Source organism: Hemiscyllium ocellatum, chromosome 13, assembly GCF_020745735.1.
Source record: "Hemiscyllium ocellatum isolate sHemOce1 chromosome 13, sHemOce1.pat.X.cur, whole genome shotgun sequence".
NCBI lineage: Eukaryota > Metazoa > Chordata > Chondrichthyes > Orectolobiformes > Hemiscylliidae > Hemiscyllium > Hemiscyllium ocellatum.
Genome location: NC_083413.1, coordinates 33,801,484 through 33,822,387, shown reverse-complemented (window position 1 = coordinate 33,822,387; position 20,904 = coordinate 33,801,484). Strand labels below are relative to the sequence as shown.

Below are 20,904 nucleotides of genomic sequence, written 5' to 3'. Positions count from 1 at the left end.
GAAACCACTGCTGATTGTCAGAAGAACCCATCTGGTTCACTTACCTCCTTTAAAGTAGTAAAAAAACCTATCATCCTTAACAGGTCTGGTCTGCCTGTGAACCCACATTGACACTAACACGGTTGACTCAATGCACTGCTGAGTGGGGCATTAGAAAAGCACAGCAGGTTAGGGAGTATCCAAGGAGAAGAAGAATTGATGTTTCAGGCATAAGCCCTTCATTAGGGATGAGGCTGGTAGCGCCACACTCTAGCATCTGCAGTCCTCACTTTCTCCCAGTTGATTCAATGCACCCTCTGAAATAGCCTAGCAAATAATTCAGCTGTATCAAACTGCTAAAATGCCAAAAGAAACAAACTAGACAGACCACCTGATAACAACTTAGGCACCGAAATTGACAAACACAGCCCTGCCGAGCCTGCAAAGTCCTCCTCACTAGCATTTGGGAGTCAATGCAAAAATTGGGACAGCTTCTCAAACTAATCAAGTAATAGCCTTGATTACAGAATCACACCTCATATTCAAGTCAGCACCTTCATCACCCTTGTTCTTTCTGACAAATTGGACAGGACATTGAATACAATTGAAAGGGAATTTCTGAGAGTCCACAATATTGGGTCTGGATCCAAATAAGTCTTACACAATCAGGTCAAAAGTAGATAAGGAACCGCCCCTGCTGATTTCAATGTACTCCCACTCTATCGCAGTTAATGAACCAGTACTCTATGGTGACCACCACATGGAGGAAACAAAGTGGCACGGGCTCAGAATGTGCTCTGGGTGATGAAAATCAATGTACATCATGGAGAACTGCAGGAAGGCATGCCAGGAACAAAACCAGGCATACCTTAAAAGAAAGTGCTAACCAGATAAAGCTACAACACAGGGCTCCATATATGATAAACACCTTAAACAGCAAGTGATAGGCAGACATTACAAAGCATCAGATTCTAGCTCCACAGTCCTGCCACAACTCATCACCAATGTGGGGGACACCGAAACAATTCACTGGAGAAGGAGAATCCACCAATATCCCCAGCGTCAATGACGGGGGAGCTCTGCACAGCTGAGTGAAAGATAAAGAGCAAAGACCTTCATCAGTATCCTCTAGAGGTTCCCAGAAAGACATAAGTATCTTCAGCCAATTTGAATCATTTTTCACGACATCAAGAGCTAGTGAGGTGGAATACTAAAAAAGCTTTGGGTCCTGACAATATTCCCGCAATAGAACTGAGGATTTGTTCTCCAGAATTTACCACATACCTGGACAAGCTGTTGCAGTAGACTCATGCAATGTACCTGACAACATGAAAAACTGTCCAGGTCTAGGTTTGTCCCGTATAGCAAAAACAGAAACCCAACTTGGCCAGCTGTCGCCCCAGTCTACTCTTGATCATCAGTAAAACGTGATGCAAAGGATCACTGATATCACTATCACTCAATAATTGCTTATTGATGATCAGTTTGGCAGTCAGCTCCACATCTCACTACAGTCAAACAGCTGCATCCTAAATGGGGAAAGTGACAGCCCTCGACATTAAGGCTGCATTTGACCAAGTGTGGCAAAGGAACCTTAACAAAACTAGAGTCACAAATAGCACAAAGGAAGATGGTTTTTGGAGGTCAATCATCTTGAAGGCCAAGACATCACTGCAGTAGTTCCTCAGGCCAGTGTCCTTGGTTCTACCATCCCCAGTTGCTTCGAAGACCTTCCCTGCATCAAAAAGGTCAGAATTGTCACTGATAATTATATGACTCCTTAGAAACCGAAATGATCCACATCCAGCTGTAGCAAGACCTGGACAAGACCCAGCCTTGGGGCTATCAGTGGCAGGTAATATTCTTGCACACAAGTGACACACAATGACCATCTCTAACAAGACAGAATCTAAAGATTGCCCCATGATATTCATTGGCATCGTCACTGATTACCCCAGGGGTTACAAATAACCAGAAACTTAAGTGAACTGGCTATACATACTGTGGTTGCAAGAGCAGATTACAGATTAGAAATCCAGGAGAAGGTAGTTCACCTCCTAACTTCCAAAAGCCAATCCCCCATCTACAAAAGCACAAGTGTGGCAGAACATACCCTCTTTGCCTCAATGCAGGCAGGTTCAACAGCACCCAGGAAACTTGACCACCCAGATCAAAGTAGCCCAGTTGATCAACAACACATCCACAAACGTTCACTCCTTCCCCCACCGATGCTCTCCTGCAGTAGCGCATACCATGTACAAGAGGAAGGAAAACCAACATTTCAGGCAAAAGCCCTTCATCAAGACTTTGTCTGAAAAGTCGATTTTCCTGCTCCTCGGATGCTGCCTGAACTGCTGTGCTTTTCCAGCACCACTCTAATCTTGACTCTGATCTCTAGCATCTGCAGTCCTCACTTTTTGCCCATGTACAAGATGCACTGCAGAAATTCACCAAGCCTCCTTAGAAAGCACCTTCCAAATTCATGGCCACTATCATTTGGAAAGGCAAGGGCTGCAAACAGATTGGAGTTGCAGCACCAGGTAACACACAGCAGTCCTTTCAATGTCAATGGGTCAAAATCTTGGAACTCTCTGCAAAAGTTAGTACTTTAGTTCTAATTCAAAATCAATTATTCTAAATGCTCTTTGTTTGAGATTTAAATTCCTATTAGCAGGTGATTAGTTTTGGATCTTTTTTATCTGGTACTTGCGCTCTCTCTCAATTTTATCTGGGGTGTGTTCTTTATCATGCATGCCTTTACCTGATTCTTCTTCTCTATCATTCTATTTTATGTTGCCCCATTCTTTTGTACAGGAATTAGATAAAACAGTACATGCTCTCTCTCTCATGCTGTTTTATCTGGTGTCTGCTCTCTGCATGGTGTTTTATCTGGAACACTAATCAGAAAATTAACGTACAGGAACATCAAGTTACTAGCATTGCAAATGGGATGCTGTTGTTTATCAAAAGGGGAATGGAATATAAATGTAACAAAATTTGTTTATACTGCATATTGTCTTAGTGAGAATCCGGACGCTTGACACCAGCCAGGATGAAGCAGTCCATTTGACTGGCAGCAAATCCACAAACAACCTCGCCTTCCATCACCAATGCTCAGTAGCTGCAGTATGTATCCACAAGATCCACTGCATAAATTCACCAAGATCCTGAGTCAACAGCTTCCCAACCCACAACCACTTCCATGTAAGGGCAGGAACTAAATGTGAACACCATCACCTGCAAGTTCTTCTCCAAGCCACTTGCATTCCAACTTGGGAATAGGTCAGCATTCCTTCAGTTTCACTGGGTCAAAATCCTGGAATTCCCTCTCTAATGGCATTGTGGATTAACCCACAGCAGGTGGACAACAGTTGTTCAAAAAGGCAGCTCACCACCACATTCTCAAGGGCACTAGGGACAGGCAATAAATGCTGGCTATCCAGCAAAATCCACATGCCATGAATGAAAAACTTTAATCCTGCCTAACAAAAGATACTCCAATTTTAAATTAGCAACTGATTAAGAATAAATTTCCATTTGCAAAAGAGAGCTCCAAAATTCTTCTAGCTGGTGTGCACAAATGTTTCCATATTTCACATCTGAAACCTCTGGCTCTAATTTTTTGACAACACCCTTCTTTCTAAACATCCTTGTGAACCTTATTGCAGCGCCTTCACGTGTAAAATAAATCTTGGGTCAAGTCATGTCTTAGTCATTTAAATTCCAGAAAATACAACCATGGTCTTCCTTTTAATCTTTCCTTGTAACTTAACACTTGGTGCCTAACTATCATTCTGGCAAATTTATTTTGCGCTGTCTCATATGGCAATATATTGTCCCTAAAACATGGCACTTAGAACAACTCGGTAGTCCAGGTGCAATCTTAACTAGTGATTTGTCAGCTGAAACACAGAAAAAAGCTCAAGCAAGTGTTATTGAATAAATAAACACTTCAAGAATTCTTTCCTAAAACAAGAAACAAATGATATCCAACATACATATTGTGCATATCAGAACTTTCATAAAGCAATATTTAGAAATATTTAAGACTCTAAAATGAGTAAATTCCTTGATGAACAAGTGATTCCAGGATACTAAAGAAGTGAAGTATAATGGCTTGTAAATATTTATATATTTTCAATTAACTTAATAGGACTCGGCTAGACAAATAGAGAATTGCAGCTTCTATATTCAAGAAGATGCAAATACAACATCTCACAGCTATAGGTAAAAACAATGACTGCAGATGCTGGAAACCAGATTCTGGATTAGTGTGGTGCTGGAAAAGGTCAGCAGTTCAGGCAGCATCCAAGGAGCAGGAAAATCGACGTTTCGGGCAAAAGCTCTTCATCAGGAATACAGGCAGAATGCCTGAAGGATGGAGAGATAAATGAGAGGAGGGAGGGGGTGAGGAGAAAGTAGCATAGAGTACAAGAGGTGAGTGGGGGTGGGGATGAAGGTGATAGGTCAAGGAGGAGGGTGGGGGAAGGTAGCAAAAAGTACAATGGGTGGATGTGAGTGGGATGAAAGTGATAGGTCAGAGAGGAGGGTGGAGTGGATAGGTGGAAAAGATGGTAGGCCAGTAGGACAGGTCATGGGGACAGTGCTGAGCTGGACGTTTGGAACTGGGGTGAGGTGGGGGAAGGGAAAATGAGGAAACTGGTGAAGTCCACATTGATGTCCTGGGGTTGAAGTATTCCGAGGCGGAAGATGAGGTGTTCTTCCTCCAGGCGTCGGGTGGTAAGGGAGCGACGGCGGAGGCCCAGGACCTCCAGGAGGGGGGAGTTGAAATGTTGGGCCACAGGGCGGTGTGGTTGATTGGTGCGGGTGTCCCGGAGATGTTCCCTAAAGCACTCTGCTAGGAGGTGTCCAGTCTCCCCAATGTTGAGGAGACCGCATCGGGAGCAACGGATATAATAAATGATATTGGTGGATGTGCAGGTAAAACTTTGATGGATATGGAAGGCTACTTTAGAGCCTTGGATGGAGGTGAGGGAGGTGGTGTGGGTGCAGATTTTGCAATTCCTGCGGTGGCAGGGGAAGGTGCCAGGATGGGAGCGTGGGTTGTTCTTTATCTACCTCAACACTGTCCTATCCCCCCCTAGTCCAGGAACACCCCACATATGTTCGAGACGCCACGCATGCCTTCCACCTCCTCCAAGACTTCCGTTTCCCCGGCCCCCAACACCTCATCTTCACCATGGATATCCATTCCCTCTACACCTCCATCTGCCATGACCAGGGCCTCCAAGCCCTCCATATCTTCCTCTCCCAACATCCCAAACAGTACCCTTCCACCAACACTCTCATTCGTTTGGCCGAACTGGTCCTCACCCATAACAATTTCTCCTTCAAATCCTCCCACTTCCTCCAGACCAAAAGGGTAGCCATCGGCAGCTGTATGGCCCCAGCTATGCCTGTCTCTTTGTTGGTTACATAGAACAGTCCATTTTCCGCAGTTACACTGGCACCACTCCCCACCTCTTTCTCCGCTACATTGATGATTGCATTGGCACCACCTCGTGCTCCTGCGAGGAGGTTGAGCAATTTGATGCGGTCTCCTCTGCATTGGGGAGACTGGACGCCTCCTAGCAGAGTGCTTTAAGGAACATCCCCGGGACACCCGCACCAATCAACCACTCCGTCCTGTGGCCCAACATTTCAACTCCCCCTCCCACTCAGCCGAGGACATGGAGATCCTGGGCGTCCTTTACCACCAACGCCTGGAGGAAGAACGCCTCATCTTCTGCTTCAGAATACTTCAACCCCAGGGCATCAATGTGGACTTCACCAGTTTCCTCATTTCCCCTTTCCCCACCTCACCCCAGTTCCAAACCTCCAGCTCAGTACCGTCCTATCTTCTTTTCCACCTATCCACTCCATCCTTCTCCCTGACCTATCACCTTCATCCCCACCCCCACTCACCTATTGTACTCTATGCTACTTTCTCCCCACCCCCATCTTCCTCTCATTTATCTCTCTACCCTTCAGACACTTTGCCTGTATTCCTGATGAAGGACTTTTGCCCAAAACGTCTGATTTTCCTGCTCCTCGGATGCTGCCTGAACTGCTGTGCTTTTCCAGCACCACTCTACTCCAGAATCTCAGAGCTATAGACTGATTGGCAAAATTTAAGTTATAAAATAAATGGAATTAGACTAAGTAGTATAATTTAGATCAAGATATGCTAATGTGATGTAGATTAATACAGGAGTAATATGCGACTATATGTCAAATAGGCAAATTATATTATTGGAAAAAAGACACTACAATCGTGTGTGAACAGTCTCATTTTTGCATATAATATGCACATGAATATGAAACCTTTCATCCATTTGTTGGTAAAATTGTCATTTCAAAACATTAATGCTCTGACTGTTGAGTACTTTTCTTCCTTGGTTACTGAACGATGGCAAGAATGGAGAATTTCATTTGTATCAAGACATCCTAAAGCATGTTATAATTAATGAAGCACTAAGTGTAGTCAGGATAGCCTGTGACTTAGAAGGGAATATGCAGGTCTGTGTTCACATGTATCTGCTGTTCCTTGTTCTAAGTAGTAGGGCTCATGGGTTGGGAAGATGCGGTCAAAGAAATATTGGTGAATTGCTGCAATAAATCTTTTAGATGATATACACACACACTGCCAATGTGCGTCAGTGCTGGATGGAACACATATGGAAGGTAGTGAAAGGGGTATCAATCAGCCAGGTTGCTTCGTCAGTGCTATTAGAGCCGCACTCTTTCCAGCAAGTGGAATGTATTTAATGAGTCATTTGACTTGCAGATAGTGGACAGGCATCAAGGAGCCAGGAGGAGAGTTAGTCACCTCAAAATTCCAATCCTCTGGCCTTCTCATTGGTAATGAATAGTGGCAAACAATATTTGGACAATGTTGCACAAGATATGTCAAACTTTTACAGCGCCATTGTCAAATGCGCAAATTTAAGATGTGGTAATTTGAAAGAAAATTTTCAAAATTGAGCCACGATTTTAAGCAAGCCACTGACACTTGATCTTTCTGAAATGGAGTGTCTGAAAGCTAAATTTCAGAAGAGTGCTTTTTTAGCAGATAAAATGCATTTTCGCCATATATATGTAATAGCTTTAAAAAAAAGAGTGGAACTTAAATAAGCGGGCTGTCAGGATTGATTTGGTTAACTGTTTTTGTCTAGCTTCACAATTATTTGAAACTCACCTCAACCTCATCGCCTTCGCTAATCTCTTTTTTGAGATCAGAAGGGGGTGGTAATCGCACATCACAGAAAGGAATCCGACGTGCTGGTTGCCAACTATTAAAAAAGGAAAAATAAATGGAATCAAAAAATTAAGTTTTCAATTTAACAAGTTTTCTGATAGAGTACCTTTAATTCCTTCCTTTAGAAGTAAAAGATGCAATTCATTGATTTAACATGTTCTTATGAATGCGTTCAGAATTTATACAAATTAGAGAAGTACTGCACCAAAGATATTTTGCAAAGGTCCATTGTTGCATGTATTCTGGGATGAGAAACGCTCAAACCATTTCAGGATCTGATAGCATGAAAATCTATCTGGTCTCCCAACAGCCTTAGCAACAATATATAAAACTTAATGGAACTTGTTCCTCTTTTAAAGCTCACAAATGATATTTAGTGTAAATCATAGCGTCATTGAGACATACAGCACAGAAACAGACCCTTTGGTCCAAGTCGTCCGTGCCGACCACATGTCCTAAAGTTAACCAAGTCCATTTGCCAGCATTTGACCCATATCCCTCTACATTCTTGCCAGCCATCCAGATGCCTCTTAAATGTTGCAATCGTACCAGTCTCCACCACTTCCTCTGGCAGCTCATTGCATACATAGACCACCCTCTGTGTGGAAAAGTTGTTCCTTAGGTCTCTTTTATATCTTTCCTCTCTCACCCTAAACCTATACCCTCTAGTTCTGGACTCCCCCAACTCAGGGAAATTACCTTGCCTATTTATCCTATCCATGTCCCCCATGATTTCATAAGCCACCGTAAGGTCATCTCTCAGCCTCCAAACGCTGCATGGAAAAATAACTCCAGTCTATTCAACCTCTCCTTATAACTCAAACACTCCAGTCCTGGTAACATCCCTGTAGATATTTTCTGAACCCTTTCAAGTTTAACAACATATTTACTTTAGCTGATGAGGGAATGGGACGTGGGGAAAGAAGGATGGGGTTTGGAGGGTGACAAATGGGTGAAGGAGGGAGATGTGGGTGGGGGAATGAGGGCAATTGTGGGAGATAGTGAAGAAAGCTGTGTGGAATTTGGAAATTGAGGCAAAATGGGGAAATGGAGGGAGATGGGGAATGGGATGAAATTGGATAGAGTAATGAGATGTGAGATTGGTGAAGAGAGGAGTTGTGGGATGAAGGGGGTAGTTGTGGGGAATTGTCAGGGCTGGGGACCAAACAGGCCTTTAGACTGAATCAAGGAAAAAGGGACAGTGGCATCAAACTACCCCAACAATAAAATGGTAGTGATTGGTAGAGCTGCACATACACCATACATAGTTGCACTAAATAAATAAATATTCCATTCCAAAAATATTTTAGATAGTGAAGAAGGCAAGAGAGTGGTCAAGGCGGTATACGGCACGCTTTCCTTCACCAGACAGGGTACAGAGTACAAAAGTTGGCGGGTCATGTTACAGTTGTATAGGACTTTGGTTTGGCCACATTGGAAATACTGCCTACACTTATGGTCGTCACATTACCAAAAGGTTGTTGTTGCTTTGGAGAGAGTGCAGAGAAGGTTCACTAGGATGTTGCCTGGTATGCAGTGTGCTAGCAATAAGGAGAGGTTGAGTAGATTAGGATTATTTTCATTAGAAAAGACAGAGGTTGAAGGGGACTTGATTGAGGTCAACAAAATCATGAGAGGTATGAACAAGGTGGATAGCAAGAAATATTTTTCCCTCCCACTCAGTTACTAGGGGTCACGGGTTCAAGATGAGGAGGGAATCTTTAAGGGAGATGTGTGGAAAGTACTTTACGCAGAGGGTGGTGGGTGCTTGGAATGCGTTGCCAGCGGTGGTAGTAGAGGTGGGTGCAATTGCATCATTTAAGATGTATCTAAACAGATACATGAATGGGCAGGGAGCAGACTGATACAGATCCTTGGGAAAGGGTCGACAGGTTTAGGTAGAGGATCTGGATCAGCGCAGGCTTGGAGGGCTATAGGGCCTGTTCCTGTGCTTTAATTCTTGTTTTGTTCTTTAGGTGTACCTCTGGTGATGGAACACAACAGAGAAAGCAAAAACAGAATGAAGACTTATTCAAAAACAGAATTTATATGTTGGTACATAGGATTACTACTAAAAGAAATAGGCCTCAAGTGTTTCAGCTGATCCTTGATGCAAATTATTTAAAATTTAATTTTATTACTTGAAAAGGAAATACTTACTTGTTCTCAAAAGTAACTGCAAGTGAATCTTCAAACACATCTTTTACAAATGCCTAAAAGAAAAATAAATTTAAAATTAGAAATTACAATTAGGTAGTACAGTGCTTAAAGACAAATAAAATGAAAATGGAAATAAACATCAACTTTATCAGCCCTGTAAATTAAGCACTTGATTCAAAGGAAGTGGTGATTCCTGGAACTCTGAAATCAATTGCATCATTTCTTAAATTCTTATTGCATTTTAATACTTTACATTAATCATAAGTCTAAACTCCATTAAAGCCATTCAATAGCAGTGTATCTAATCACAATATATATTTTAGATTAGACTTACAGTGTGGAAACAGGCCCTTCGGCCCAACAAGTCCACACCGACCCGCCGAAGCGCAACCCACCCATACCCCTACATTTACTCCTTACCTAACACTACGGGCAATTTAGCTTGGCCAATTCACCTGACCCGCACATCTTTGGACTGTGGGAGGAAACCGGAGCACCCGGAGGAAACCCACGCAGACACGGGGAGAACGTGCAAACTCCACACAGTCAGTCGCCTGAGTCGGGAATTGAACCCGGATCTACAGGCGCTGTGAGGCAGCAGTGCTAACCACTGTGCCACCGTGCCGCCCACCAATGACTCAAATGGAGAGAACCAAATGTAACACAACAATCTTGTAATCAAACAGCACCAATGGGACCAGGAATATACCAGTTGATCATGTGGACCTCTTGATCAATGTAAATACCCACACTATGTAAAGAATTGTAATGCATGGGTATACACCATTATTATACTTTATTTACAGCATAATTTATTTCCACAATAATGCAACTTTGCTATAAATACAAACTTAAGAGACAGAGCCTTCTCCTTTGCACCCTCAAATGATTACTCAGACGTTGCAGAGATCATGATAATATAGTAAACTTCAGGTATACAGCCTTTGCTGGTTTATTGAGTGCGCCAGTTGAAACAACGTTTGCTGTATCTCCAAGTTTGCAGGTGACAAAACTGTTTGGAAGGGTAAACTACGAGGACAATGCAGAAGTGCTTCACTCTGATTTTGACAAGTTGAATGAGTGGACAAATGCATGGCAGATCAAATATAATGTAGACATGTGTAAGGTTATCAAAAACAGAAAAGGTAGATTATTTGAATTGCAATAGATTGGGAAAAGGAGAGGTGCAATGAGATCTGGGCACCCTTGTAGGCAAGAGCTGAAAATGTGTTGCTGGAAAGGTGCAGTAGGTCAGGCAGCATCCAAAGAGCAGGGGAAATCGACGTTTCGGGCATGAACCCTTCTTCAGGAATTAGGAGAGTGTGCCAAGCAGGCGAAGATAAAAAGGTAGGGAGGAGGGGCGTTAGAAATGCGATAGGTGGAAGGAGGTTGAGGGTGAAAGGCCGGAGTGGGGATGGGGGCGGAGGGGTCAGGAAGAAGATTGCAGATTAGAAAGGTGGTGCTGAGTTCGAGGGTTGGACTAAGATAAGGTGGGGGGAGGGGAAAATGAGGAAACTGGAGAAATCAGAGTTCATCCCTTGTGGTTGGAGGATTCCGACGCGGAAGAGGAGGCTCTCTTCCTCCAGCCTTCATGTTACTATGGTCTGGCAATGGAGGAGTCCAAGGCCCTGCATGCCCTTGGTGGAGTGGGAGGGGGAGTTGAAGTGTTGAGCCATGGGGTGGTTGGGTTGGTTGGTCCGGGTGTCCCAGAGGTGTTCTCTGAAATGTTCCGCAAGTAGGTGGCCTGTCTCCCCAATATAGCGGAGGCCACATCGGGTGCAGTGGATGCAGTAAATGATGTGCGCGGAGGTGCAGGTGAATCTGTGGCGGATATGGAAGGATCCCTTGTGGCCTTGGAGGGAAGTAAGGGGGGAGGTGGGGGCGCAAGTTTTGCATATCTTGCGGTTGCAGGGGAAGGTGCCGGGATTGGGGGATGTGGACCTGACAACGGAGGGAGTGGTCTTTTCAGAACGCTGGTAGGGGAGGGAAATTTATCCCTGATGGTGGGGTCTGTTTGGAGGTGGCAGAAATGAAGACGGATGATGTGATGTATATGGATGGGGTGGTAGGTAAGGACCAGTGGGATTTTGTCCTGGTGGCGATTGGAGGGGCGGGGCTCAAGGGCAGAGGAGCGGGAAGTGGAGGAGAGCATCGTCGATCATGCCTGGGGGGAAATTGCGGTCTTTGAAGGAGGCCATCTGGGTTGTTCGGCATCGGAACTGGTCCTCCTGGGAGCAGATGCGGCAGAGACGAAGGAATTGGGAATATAGGATACCGTTTTTGCAGGGTGGGAGGAGGTGTAGTCTAGGTAGCTGTGGGAGTCGGTCGGTCTATAGTAAATGTCCGTGTTGATTCAGTCGCCCGAGATAGAAATGGAGAGGTCTAGGAAGGGGAGGAAGGAGTCTGAGATGGTCCAGGTAAATTTGAGGTCAGGGTGGAAGGTGTTGGTAAAGTGGATGAACTGTTCAACTCCTCGTGGGAGCACCCTTGTAAGCAAGTTGTTGGAAGTAAGCATGCTGTACAGCAGGTGATGAAGGCAGCAAATTGAATGATGGCTTGCATAGCAGAGGTATTAGAGTACAGGATCAGGATGTTCTGCTGCAATTGTACAGGGAATTTGAGAGACCACTCCTGAAGTGGCATGTACAGTTTTGGGCTCATGAGAACAGATGTTCTGGCTATGGAGAGTGCGCAATAAAGGTTTACCAGACTGATTCTTGGATTGACGTAAGAAGAGAGACTGGATCCATTCGGACTATATTCACTGGACTTTATATGCATGGGAGGAATCTATAATGTTCTATCAGGATTAGACATGGTAAAGACAAAGGATGTTTCTGATAACTAGGGAGCTTAGGACTAAGGATTACACAGTCTAAAGATACAAAAGTAAGCCATTTAAGACGAAGATGACTTCACCGAAAGAGTGGCGAGTCTGTGGAATTTTTGGCCACAGAAAACAGTTGAGGCCAAAACATTGAATATTCTCAAGGTGGTGTTAGATATAATTTTGGGACAAAGGGATTAAAGGGCAGGGGAAGAAAGCAAGGACAGAGTACCAATTTGAATAATCAGCCATGATCATATTGAATTGCAAGGTAGGCTCAAAGGGGCCGAATGGCCTACATTTGTTTCTCTGTTCCATTTCTATAAATGGGACTGTTTGCAGCTAAACGTAACTTGACAATGACTGCAAAACGCACAGAATAAAGTCATCAGCAAGTTTGGCCTAGAGTTTATCTAAAATTTATACCACAAATTTTGACATCTGATTTGCAGATAGCTAATGGGGCACTCTATTTCAGAAACAATAGTGCACATTTTCTGTTCACCAGACGTTCATTATCCAGCTTAGAAAGGTGTTGCACATGGAGTTCCTGCAGAATCCCTACTGTAGCATGCTCAGAAGGAATTATCCAGGAAATTGAATCATCCACTGGACAATTCCAGTATGCCTTGAACCCTCCTAAAGTCTCTATTTAAACTTCCACTAAAATTAAAGCAAATATTTACTCAGGGATTACCAAGTTAGACTATTTAATAGTCTTGGTGAAAGTGAGGACTGCAGATGTTGGAGATTAGAGTTAAGGTTAGAGTGGAGCTAGAAATGCTTGGCAGGTCAGGCAGCATAGTCTTGAGAAAGTAATTATTAAATTGATCCCATATTTGCCTGTATTGGCCCAAACTACATTCCCCTAGATCCTGAACTCAACATAATCTTCCCATTCCCTCCGTCCCTCTGCTTGACCCAACCAGTAGCCCTGCCATACCAGACCAAACCTTACAGCCAAGTCAGTCCCAACATATTACCTTACACTAGACCAATTTCTCTCATCATCCCCAACCTTCTCTAAACATTATACCAGTTACCTAGCCACTTCTAGGAAGAAAGGCAGGAAGAGAGGAGAAAGATCTGTCAGGGTGAGAATGTGCACAGGGTATAAGCAGGCAGGGAAAAAGTTAAGTTCTGAGTTTTGTGAAAGACGACATTCAGCTGAGCATGACTCAGATTAGATAATAGCTTACAGTTAACAATGGGGTGCTGGAGGCAAGGGGATTATATAGGCCATGTAGGACCAAAAAGAAAGGAGGAATTTCTTCACTTAGAGGCTGGTGAATCTTTGAAAATGTCTGCCCCAGCGAGTTGTGAATGCTCAATCATTGAGTATATTCAGGACTGAATGCATAAATTTCTAACAAGGAGAAAGAAAATAATGAAGCAAAATGGTCTTTAAAGAAGATCAATTATCTCACTGATTGTGGGAAACAACTAAATGGCTGAGCCCTGTTACAATTTATTTCAGGAAATTCGTGTATCGTGGACATCGGCGTGCATCTGGGAAAATTAACAAACAGTGAAATTCACAACTAATCTTGGAGGAACTGTTGGGCGAAGTTCACATCACAGAATCAGATAAGTTAATTGTTGTTTTAAGTCTGTCCAAGAGAAAGGCTGCAGTAGTGGGTACAGTGGATTCTTTCTTGATTATATGTTTTTGGAGATAAGTCTCTTGATTAAACTTAAAATATAAACCATAGCTATTAATTTAACCTGGGGCAGTGTTTGTAGAGGAATACAACGGTATTATTTTCTGGATCTGTAGGATCCAGATTGTGAAGGAGCAAAAATGGCCTTTGCAGTAATATGTACTTCTTGTCAGATGTGGGAGTTGAAAGAGAGTTTAAGGGCTACTGCAGATTAAATCTGCCATAAACGCTATTGGATGCTAATCTTATCAGATCGAGTAGATCGGTTGGAGAGACAGATAGCAGCGATGCGGAATTTACAACAGCAACAGTATGTGATGGATGACAGTTATAGGAATGGGGGAAAGTCTCAGATACAGTCACATAGATGGGTTAACTGCAGGAAAGGTAAGAGAGGTAGGCACCTAGGGCAGCAGTTGTTTGTGGATATACCAAGTATGCTGTTTTGGAAAATGTAGGGGGTGATGGATTCTCAGGAAAATGTAGCACAAACAGCCAAGTTTCTGATATGAAGTCTGGCTCTAATGCAACGAGGGGTACGTTGGCTTCGAAGAGATCAATTGTGTTAGGCGTTTCTGTAGTCAGAGGTACAGACATTTCAGTGGCCAGCAGAGAAAAAGCAGAATGGTGTGTTGTTTTCTTGGTGCCAGGATCAAGGATGTCTCAGAGAGGGTGCAGAATGTTCTCACAGGGGAGAGGGACCAGCAGGAGGTCATTGTCCACACTGGAACCAACGACATTGGAAGGGAAAAGGTTGAGACTCTGAAGGGAGATTCCAGACAGTGAGGTAGAAATTTAAAAAGGAGGTCCTCAAGGGTAGTAATATCTGGATTAATCCCAGTGCTACGAGCTAGTGAGGGCAGGAAGAGGAGGAGAGCAGATGAATGCATGGCTGAGGAGCTGGTGTATGGGAGAAGGATTCACATTTTTGGATCATTGGAATCTCTTCTGGGGTGGAAGTGACCTGGACAAGAAGGACGATTGCACCTAAATTGGAAGGGGACTAATATACTGGCAGGAAAATTTGCTAGAACTACTTGGGAGGATTTAAACTAGTAAGGTGGGGGGTGTGGGACCCAGGGAGATTGTGAGGAAAGAGATCGGTCTGAGACGGGTACAGCTGAAAACAGAAGTGAGTCAAACAGTCAGGGCTGGCAGGGACAAGGTAGGACTAACTGCATTTATTTCAATGCAAGGGGCCTAACAGGGAAGACAGATGAACTCAGGGCATGGTTAGCAACATTGGACTGGGATATCACAACAATTACAGAAACATGGCGCAGGGATGGGCAGGACTGGCAGCTTAATGTTCCAGGATACAAATGCTACAGGAAGGATAGAAAGGGAGGCAAAAGGGGAGGGGGAGTGGCATTTCTGATAAGGGATAGCATTACAGCTGTACTGAGGGAAGAAACTCCCGGAAATACATCCAGGGAAGTTATTTGGATGGAACTGAGAAATAAAAAAGGGATGATCACCTCACTGGGATTGTATTATAGACCCCGCAATAATCAGAGGGAAATTGAGAAACAAACTTGTATGGAGGTCTCAGCTATCTGTAAGAATAATAGGGTAGTTATGGTAGGGGATTTTAACTTTCCAAACATCGACTGGGACTGCCATAGTGTTAAAGGTTTAGCTGGAGAGGAATTTGTCAAGTGCGTAGAAGACAATTTTCTGATTCAGTATGTGGATGTACCTACTAGAGAAGGTGCAAAACTTGACCTACTCTTGGGAAATAAGGCAGGGCAGGTGACTGAGGTGTCAGTGGGGGAACACTTTGGGGCCAGCGACTATATTTCTATTAGATTTAAAATAGTCATGGAAAAGGATATGCCAGATCTAAAAGTTGAAGTTCGAAATTGGAGAAAGGCCAATTTTGATGGTATTAGGCAAGAACTTTCAAAAGCTGATTGGAGGCAGATGTTTGCAGGTAAAGGGATGGCTGGAAAATGGGAAGCCTTCAGAAATGAGATAACAGGAATTCAGAGAAAGTATATTCCTGTCAGGGTGAAAGGGAAGGCTGGTAGGTGTAGGGAATGCTGGATGACTAAAGAAATTGAGGGGTTGGTAAAGAAAAAGAAGGAAGCATATGTAAGGTATAGACAGGATACATCGAGTGAATCCTTAGAAGAGTATAAAGAAAGTAGGAGTATAAAAGAGGGACATCAGGAGGGAAAAATGGGGACATGAGATACCTTTGGCAAATAGAATTAAGGAGAATCCAAAGGGTTTTTACAAATATATCAAGGACAAAAGGGTAGCTAGGGAAACAACAGGGCCCTCAAAGATCAGCAAGGTAGCCTTTGTGTGGAGCCACAAATAAAAAAAATGGGGGAAAATACTAAATGAATATTTTGCATCAGTTTTTACTGTGGAAAAAGGATATGGAAGATATAGACTGTAGGGAAATAGATGGTGGCATCTTGCAAAATGTCCACATTACAGAGGAGGAAGTGCTGGATGACTTGAAATGGTTAAAGGTGGATAAATCCCCAGGACCTGATCAAGTGTACCCGAGAACTCTGTGGGAAGCTAGAGAAGTGATTGCTGGACCTCTTGCTAAGATACTTGTATCATCGATAGTCACAGATGAGGTGCCACTGTTTAAGAGGGGTGGTAAGGACAAGCCAGGGAACTATGGAACAGTGAGCCCGACCTCGGTGGTGGGCAAGTTGTTGGAGGGAATCCTAAGGGACAGGATGTACATGTATTTGGAAAGGTAAGGACTGATTCGGGATAGTCAACATGGCTTTGTGTGTGGGAAATCATGTCTCTCAAACTCGATTGAGTTTTTTGATGAAGTAACAAAGAAGATTGATGAGGGCAGAGCAGCAGAAATGATCTATATGGACTTCAGTAAGGCGTTTGACAAGGTTCCCCATGGGAGACTGATTAGCAAGCTTAGCTTTTATGGAATACAAGGAGAACTAGCCATTTGGATCCAGAACTGGCTCAAAAGGTAGAAGACAGAGGGTGGTGGTGGTGGAGGGTGGTTTTTCAGACTGGAGGCCTGTGACCAGTGGAGTACCACAAGGATCGGTGCTGGGCCCTCTACTTTGTCATTTACATAAATGATTTGGATGCGAGCATACAAGGTACAGTTAGTAAGTGTGCACGATAGCACCACAATTGGAGGTGTAGTGGACAGCGAAGAGGGTTACCTCAGATGGGCTGAGAAGTGGCAGATGGAGTTTAATTCAGATAAATGCGAGGTGCTGCATTTTGGGAAAGCAAATCTTAGCAGGACTTATACACTTCATGGTAAGGTCCTAGGGAGTGTTGCTGAACAAAGAGACCTTGGAGTGCAGGTTCATAGCCCCTTCAAAGTGGAGTTGCAGGCAGATAGGATAGTTAAGGTGGCATTTGGTATGCTTTCCTTTATTGGTCAGAGTATTGAGTACAGGAGTGGGGAGGTCATGTTGCGGCTGTACAGGACATTGGTTAGGTCATTGTTGGAATATTGTGTGCAATTCTGGTCTCCTTCCTATCAGAAAGTTGTTGTGTAACTTGAAAGGGTTCAGAAAAGATTTACAAGGATATTGTCAGGGTTGGAGGATCTGAGCAACAGGAAGAGGCTGAACAGACTGGGGCTGTTTTCCTTGGAACGTCGAAGGCTGAGGGGTAACCTTATAGAGGTTTACAAAATTATGAGGGGCATCGATAGGATAATAGGCAAAGTCTTTTCCCTGGGGTCAGGGAGTCCAGAACTAGAGGGCATAGGTTTAGGGTGAGAGGGGAAAAGATATAAAAGAGACCTAAGGGGCAATGTTTTCACGCAGAGGGTGGTACGTGTATGGAATGAGCTGCCAGAGGAAGTGGTGGAGGCTGGTACAATTGCAGCATTTAAGAGGCATTTGGATGGGTATATGAATAGGAAGGGTTTGGAGGGATATGGGCCGGGTGCTGGCAGGTGGGACTAGATTGGGTTGGGATATCTGGTCAGCATGGACAGGTTGGACCAAAGGGTCTGTTTCCATGCTGTACATCTCTATGACTCTAAGTGTTCTGCAATCTGCCATCATCCCTAAAAGCCAAGAACTGAACCATCTTGCTTTGAATCTCTCTCTAACCTACATTTCTTTTTCCAATGCTTTTGGACATATTGTTGTTTCCCAAATGGTTTCCACCTTTCTCAGACTCCTAATCTGAATCCTTCCAATTAAGTGTCTGTCCCTGCAACTATACCAAGAGGTCTTATCATTTGCAACCTTTATAAATTATGTGACACCCAGCTGTACTTCACTTTAGGATCTTAGTTGATGTTATTACTGGACTGAAATCTGAATTGATGGTTATTTTATTGTTTAACAAGATGATTTCTCACTGAAACAAAGCAAGCAATGCTGCAGATTTGGTTTTGACAATAAAACAAATTCATCACACACAAAAAAAAAATGAAGGAATAAACCAAGACATTTACACAATACAATTTAAAGAATTTTAGTACTTTTCAAAAGTTTATTTTCCATTTATCTGAACAACAAGCTTTTACTGTACCTAAATACCAGAGTTCGCTTCCCAATTACACATACAGGTTTGACTTAAGTGTTTCTTTCAATTTCACAATCAGGACACTGTCTGCTCTAACTGATTTCTAATTTCTCTGAACTAATTCGGTGCTCCAGGAGAACTGTTTCATGCATATAGGACTGTTTCCCTAAGCAAATTCATCACCAAACCTTTGAACTCAAAAGGAGACTAAAAATTCTCTTCAATTCTTATTATCTCTACTTGTAAAACTCTAACCCAAATTCCCCATCATCATATCCAGGGTCTCTCTCTCGAGTTTCCAAAAATAAATCACTGTCAAGAAGGCCTGATAATCATTTAACTCCCTTGTAAGTAAACCCGCATGCCACGAGATCAAAATCCAAACTCTTGAAAAATCAATGTCACTAAATGATCAGACAGTTTGAGATCTATACTGGACGAGCAGAACATTTCACAGTCAAAATCATAGAGATGTACAGCACGGAAACAGACCCTTCGGTCAAACTCGTCCATGCCGACCAGATATCCCAAGCTAATCTAGTCCCACCTACCAGCATCCAGCCCATATCCCTCCAAACCCTTCCTATTCGTTTACCCATCCAGTTGTCTTTTAAATGTAGCAATTGGACTAGCATCCACCACTTCCTCTGGCAATTCATTCCATACATGCACCTATTTATCCTATGACCCTCATAATTTTGTAAACATCTCTAAGGTCACCCCTCAACCTCCCGACACTCCAGGGAAAACAGTCCTAGCCTATTCAACCTCTCCTTACATCTCAAATCCTCATAAATCTTTTCTGAACCCTTTAAAGTTTCACAACATCTTTCCAATAGAAAGGAGACCAGAATTCCACGCAATATTCCAACAGTAACCTAACCAATGTCCTGCACAGCTGCAACATGACCTCCCAATTCTGTACTCAATACTCTGACCAATGAAAGAAAGCATACCAAATGCCTTCTTCACTATCTTACCTACCTGCGATTCCACCTTCAATAAGCTATGAACGTGCACTCTAAAGTCTCTTTGCCACCAACTCCAAGAAACCCACCAAGGCAGCTAAGCAAATTAGAAATCTGACTTTGAACAGCTAACATTATTATAATTCCAATATATTGTCACAACAGTTATCAATACACTTCACACCTTTAGCTGGTTAACCAGTTAAGAGATTGAGAAATATGGAATGAATTTTTAGGTGATCAACTTCAATTCTGAGAACAAGCCGCATTTTCACTTGCAGTAATTAAACAGCGAGTTGTACAGCATTAGACACGTTTCAGTCCATAGAACTCTTCCTATGAATAAGAACACTGATTTGAAATTTCAAGTGAAATCCAGAGACTTCAATATAAATTCCAAACAAACATTCCAATACTACATTGTTAGGAGCTGTAGTCTTTAAGATGCGACATTAAATCAAGGTCCATATGCATTCTCTGGTAGAAATGGCACAATTTCAAAGAGTAAGGGCGGTATCACCATGGTCTAGGCAGTGAATAACACTACAAATAATCATCTAGTTAGTACTGTACTACTGTTTAAGTTCATTATGCACAAACCAACTGCTGCATTTCCTAAATTAGAAAAGACAGTTCCAATTGTCCAAGAGTTCCAAAAAGTGCTATATTGGTTGTAAAAAGTGTGTTGGTTTATATAAATTCATTTATTGTATTAAGACCTTAGCTGTTACATCTCAACTCATTAATGACTAAAATCCCCGAATCTCATTTCCCCAACCAATATGCACTTGTCTAACTCCTCTATTTTTATAATTCAAACTTCAATTTTTTTCCTCTCCCCAGGACTCCCACTTCCAACCAACTCACCTCAAACTGTATTGCAGCCAAGGTTTCCATTTGGCAATAACAGTGGCATGCTTTTTAGTTAGACTTATTCACTCTCAGCAAATACCTAGATAGGCTGAAACCAGTAAAAACTTTTTTCAGCTCCCCCATCTCCCTGTCAACATAGCCTGCTTTGGGCTGACCCATAAATGAATTACTCATTTTCAAACTTATGCAGTAAATGAGTTTGACTGAATGCTTTTTTTAAAAATAATTTAGCTCCAGCTCCCAAAACAAAAAACAAACTTCTTTGGCAAGCATTTTTAGCACTGCAGATATCACTTTTCAAACTAAGTCTACCTGCTCTTTCTTATTGAATTCTTTGAATACATCCAAAACTTTATGTTTCTAAAATGCAAAAAAAGCAGAGCAGAGCAGAAGAATTTATTTTCTGAGATGGTAGTGAATTTATGGAATTCTCCATCATAGAGGGTGTTGAGTCTGGGTAGTTATCTGAATCTGACAGGTTTTTAAGCTGTAATGGAATGAAGGATTTTGGGGGAAAAGCCAGTGAAGTGGAGTTCAGGATTATCAAATCAGGTACAATTTCATTCAATGGCATAGCAGACTCAATGGGCTGACTGGGTTCCTCCTGTTCCTAATCTCATTGTTTTATGGTCTTAATTCTGGAAAAGAGTGAATGTAAAAGCTTAGAATGTTGTGATGATACTA

At 42.8% G+C, this 20,904-nt stretch overlaps 1 protein-coding gene across 3 annotated transcripts in view; it reads right to left on the bottom strand.

Annotated features, from left to right (window-relative positions):
- Positions 1-20,904, bottom strand: part of fxr1 (FMR1 autosomal homolog 1) — a 108,645-nt gene that overhangs the window by 77,057 nt on the left and 10,684 nt on the right. For all 3 annotated transcript variants that reach the window (XM_060834734.1, XM_060834735.1, XM_060834736.1), the window contains exons 2-3: positions 9,398-9,450; positions 7,178-7,271 (exon numbers count right to left, since the gene is read on the bottom strand). In XM_060834734.1, the coding sequence (XP_060690717.1) occupies positions 7,178-7,271; positions 9,398-9,450 (147 nt within the window). The remainder of the gene's footprint in view (positions 1-7,177; positions 7,272-9,397; positions 9,451-20,904) is intronic.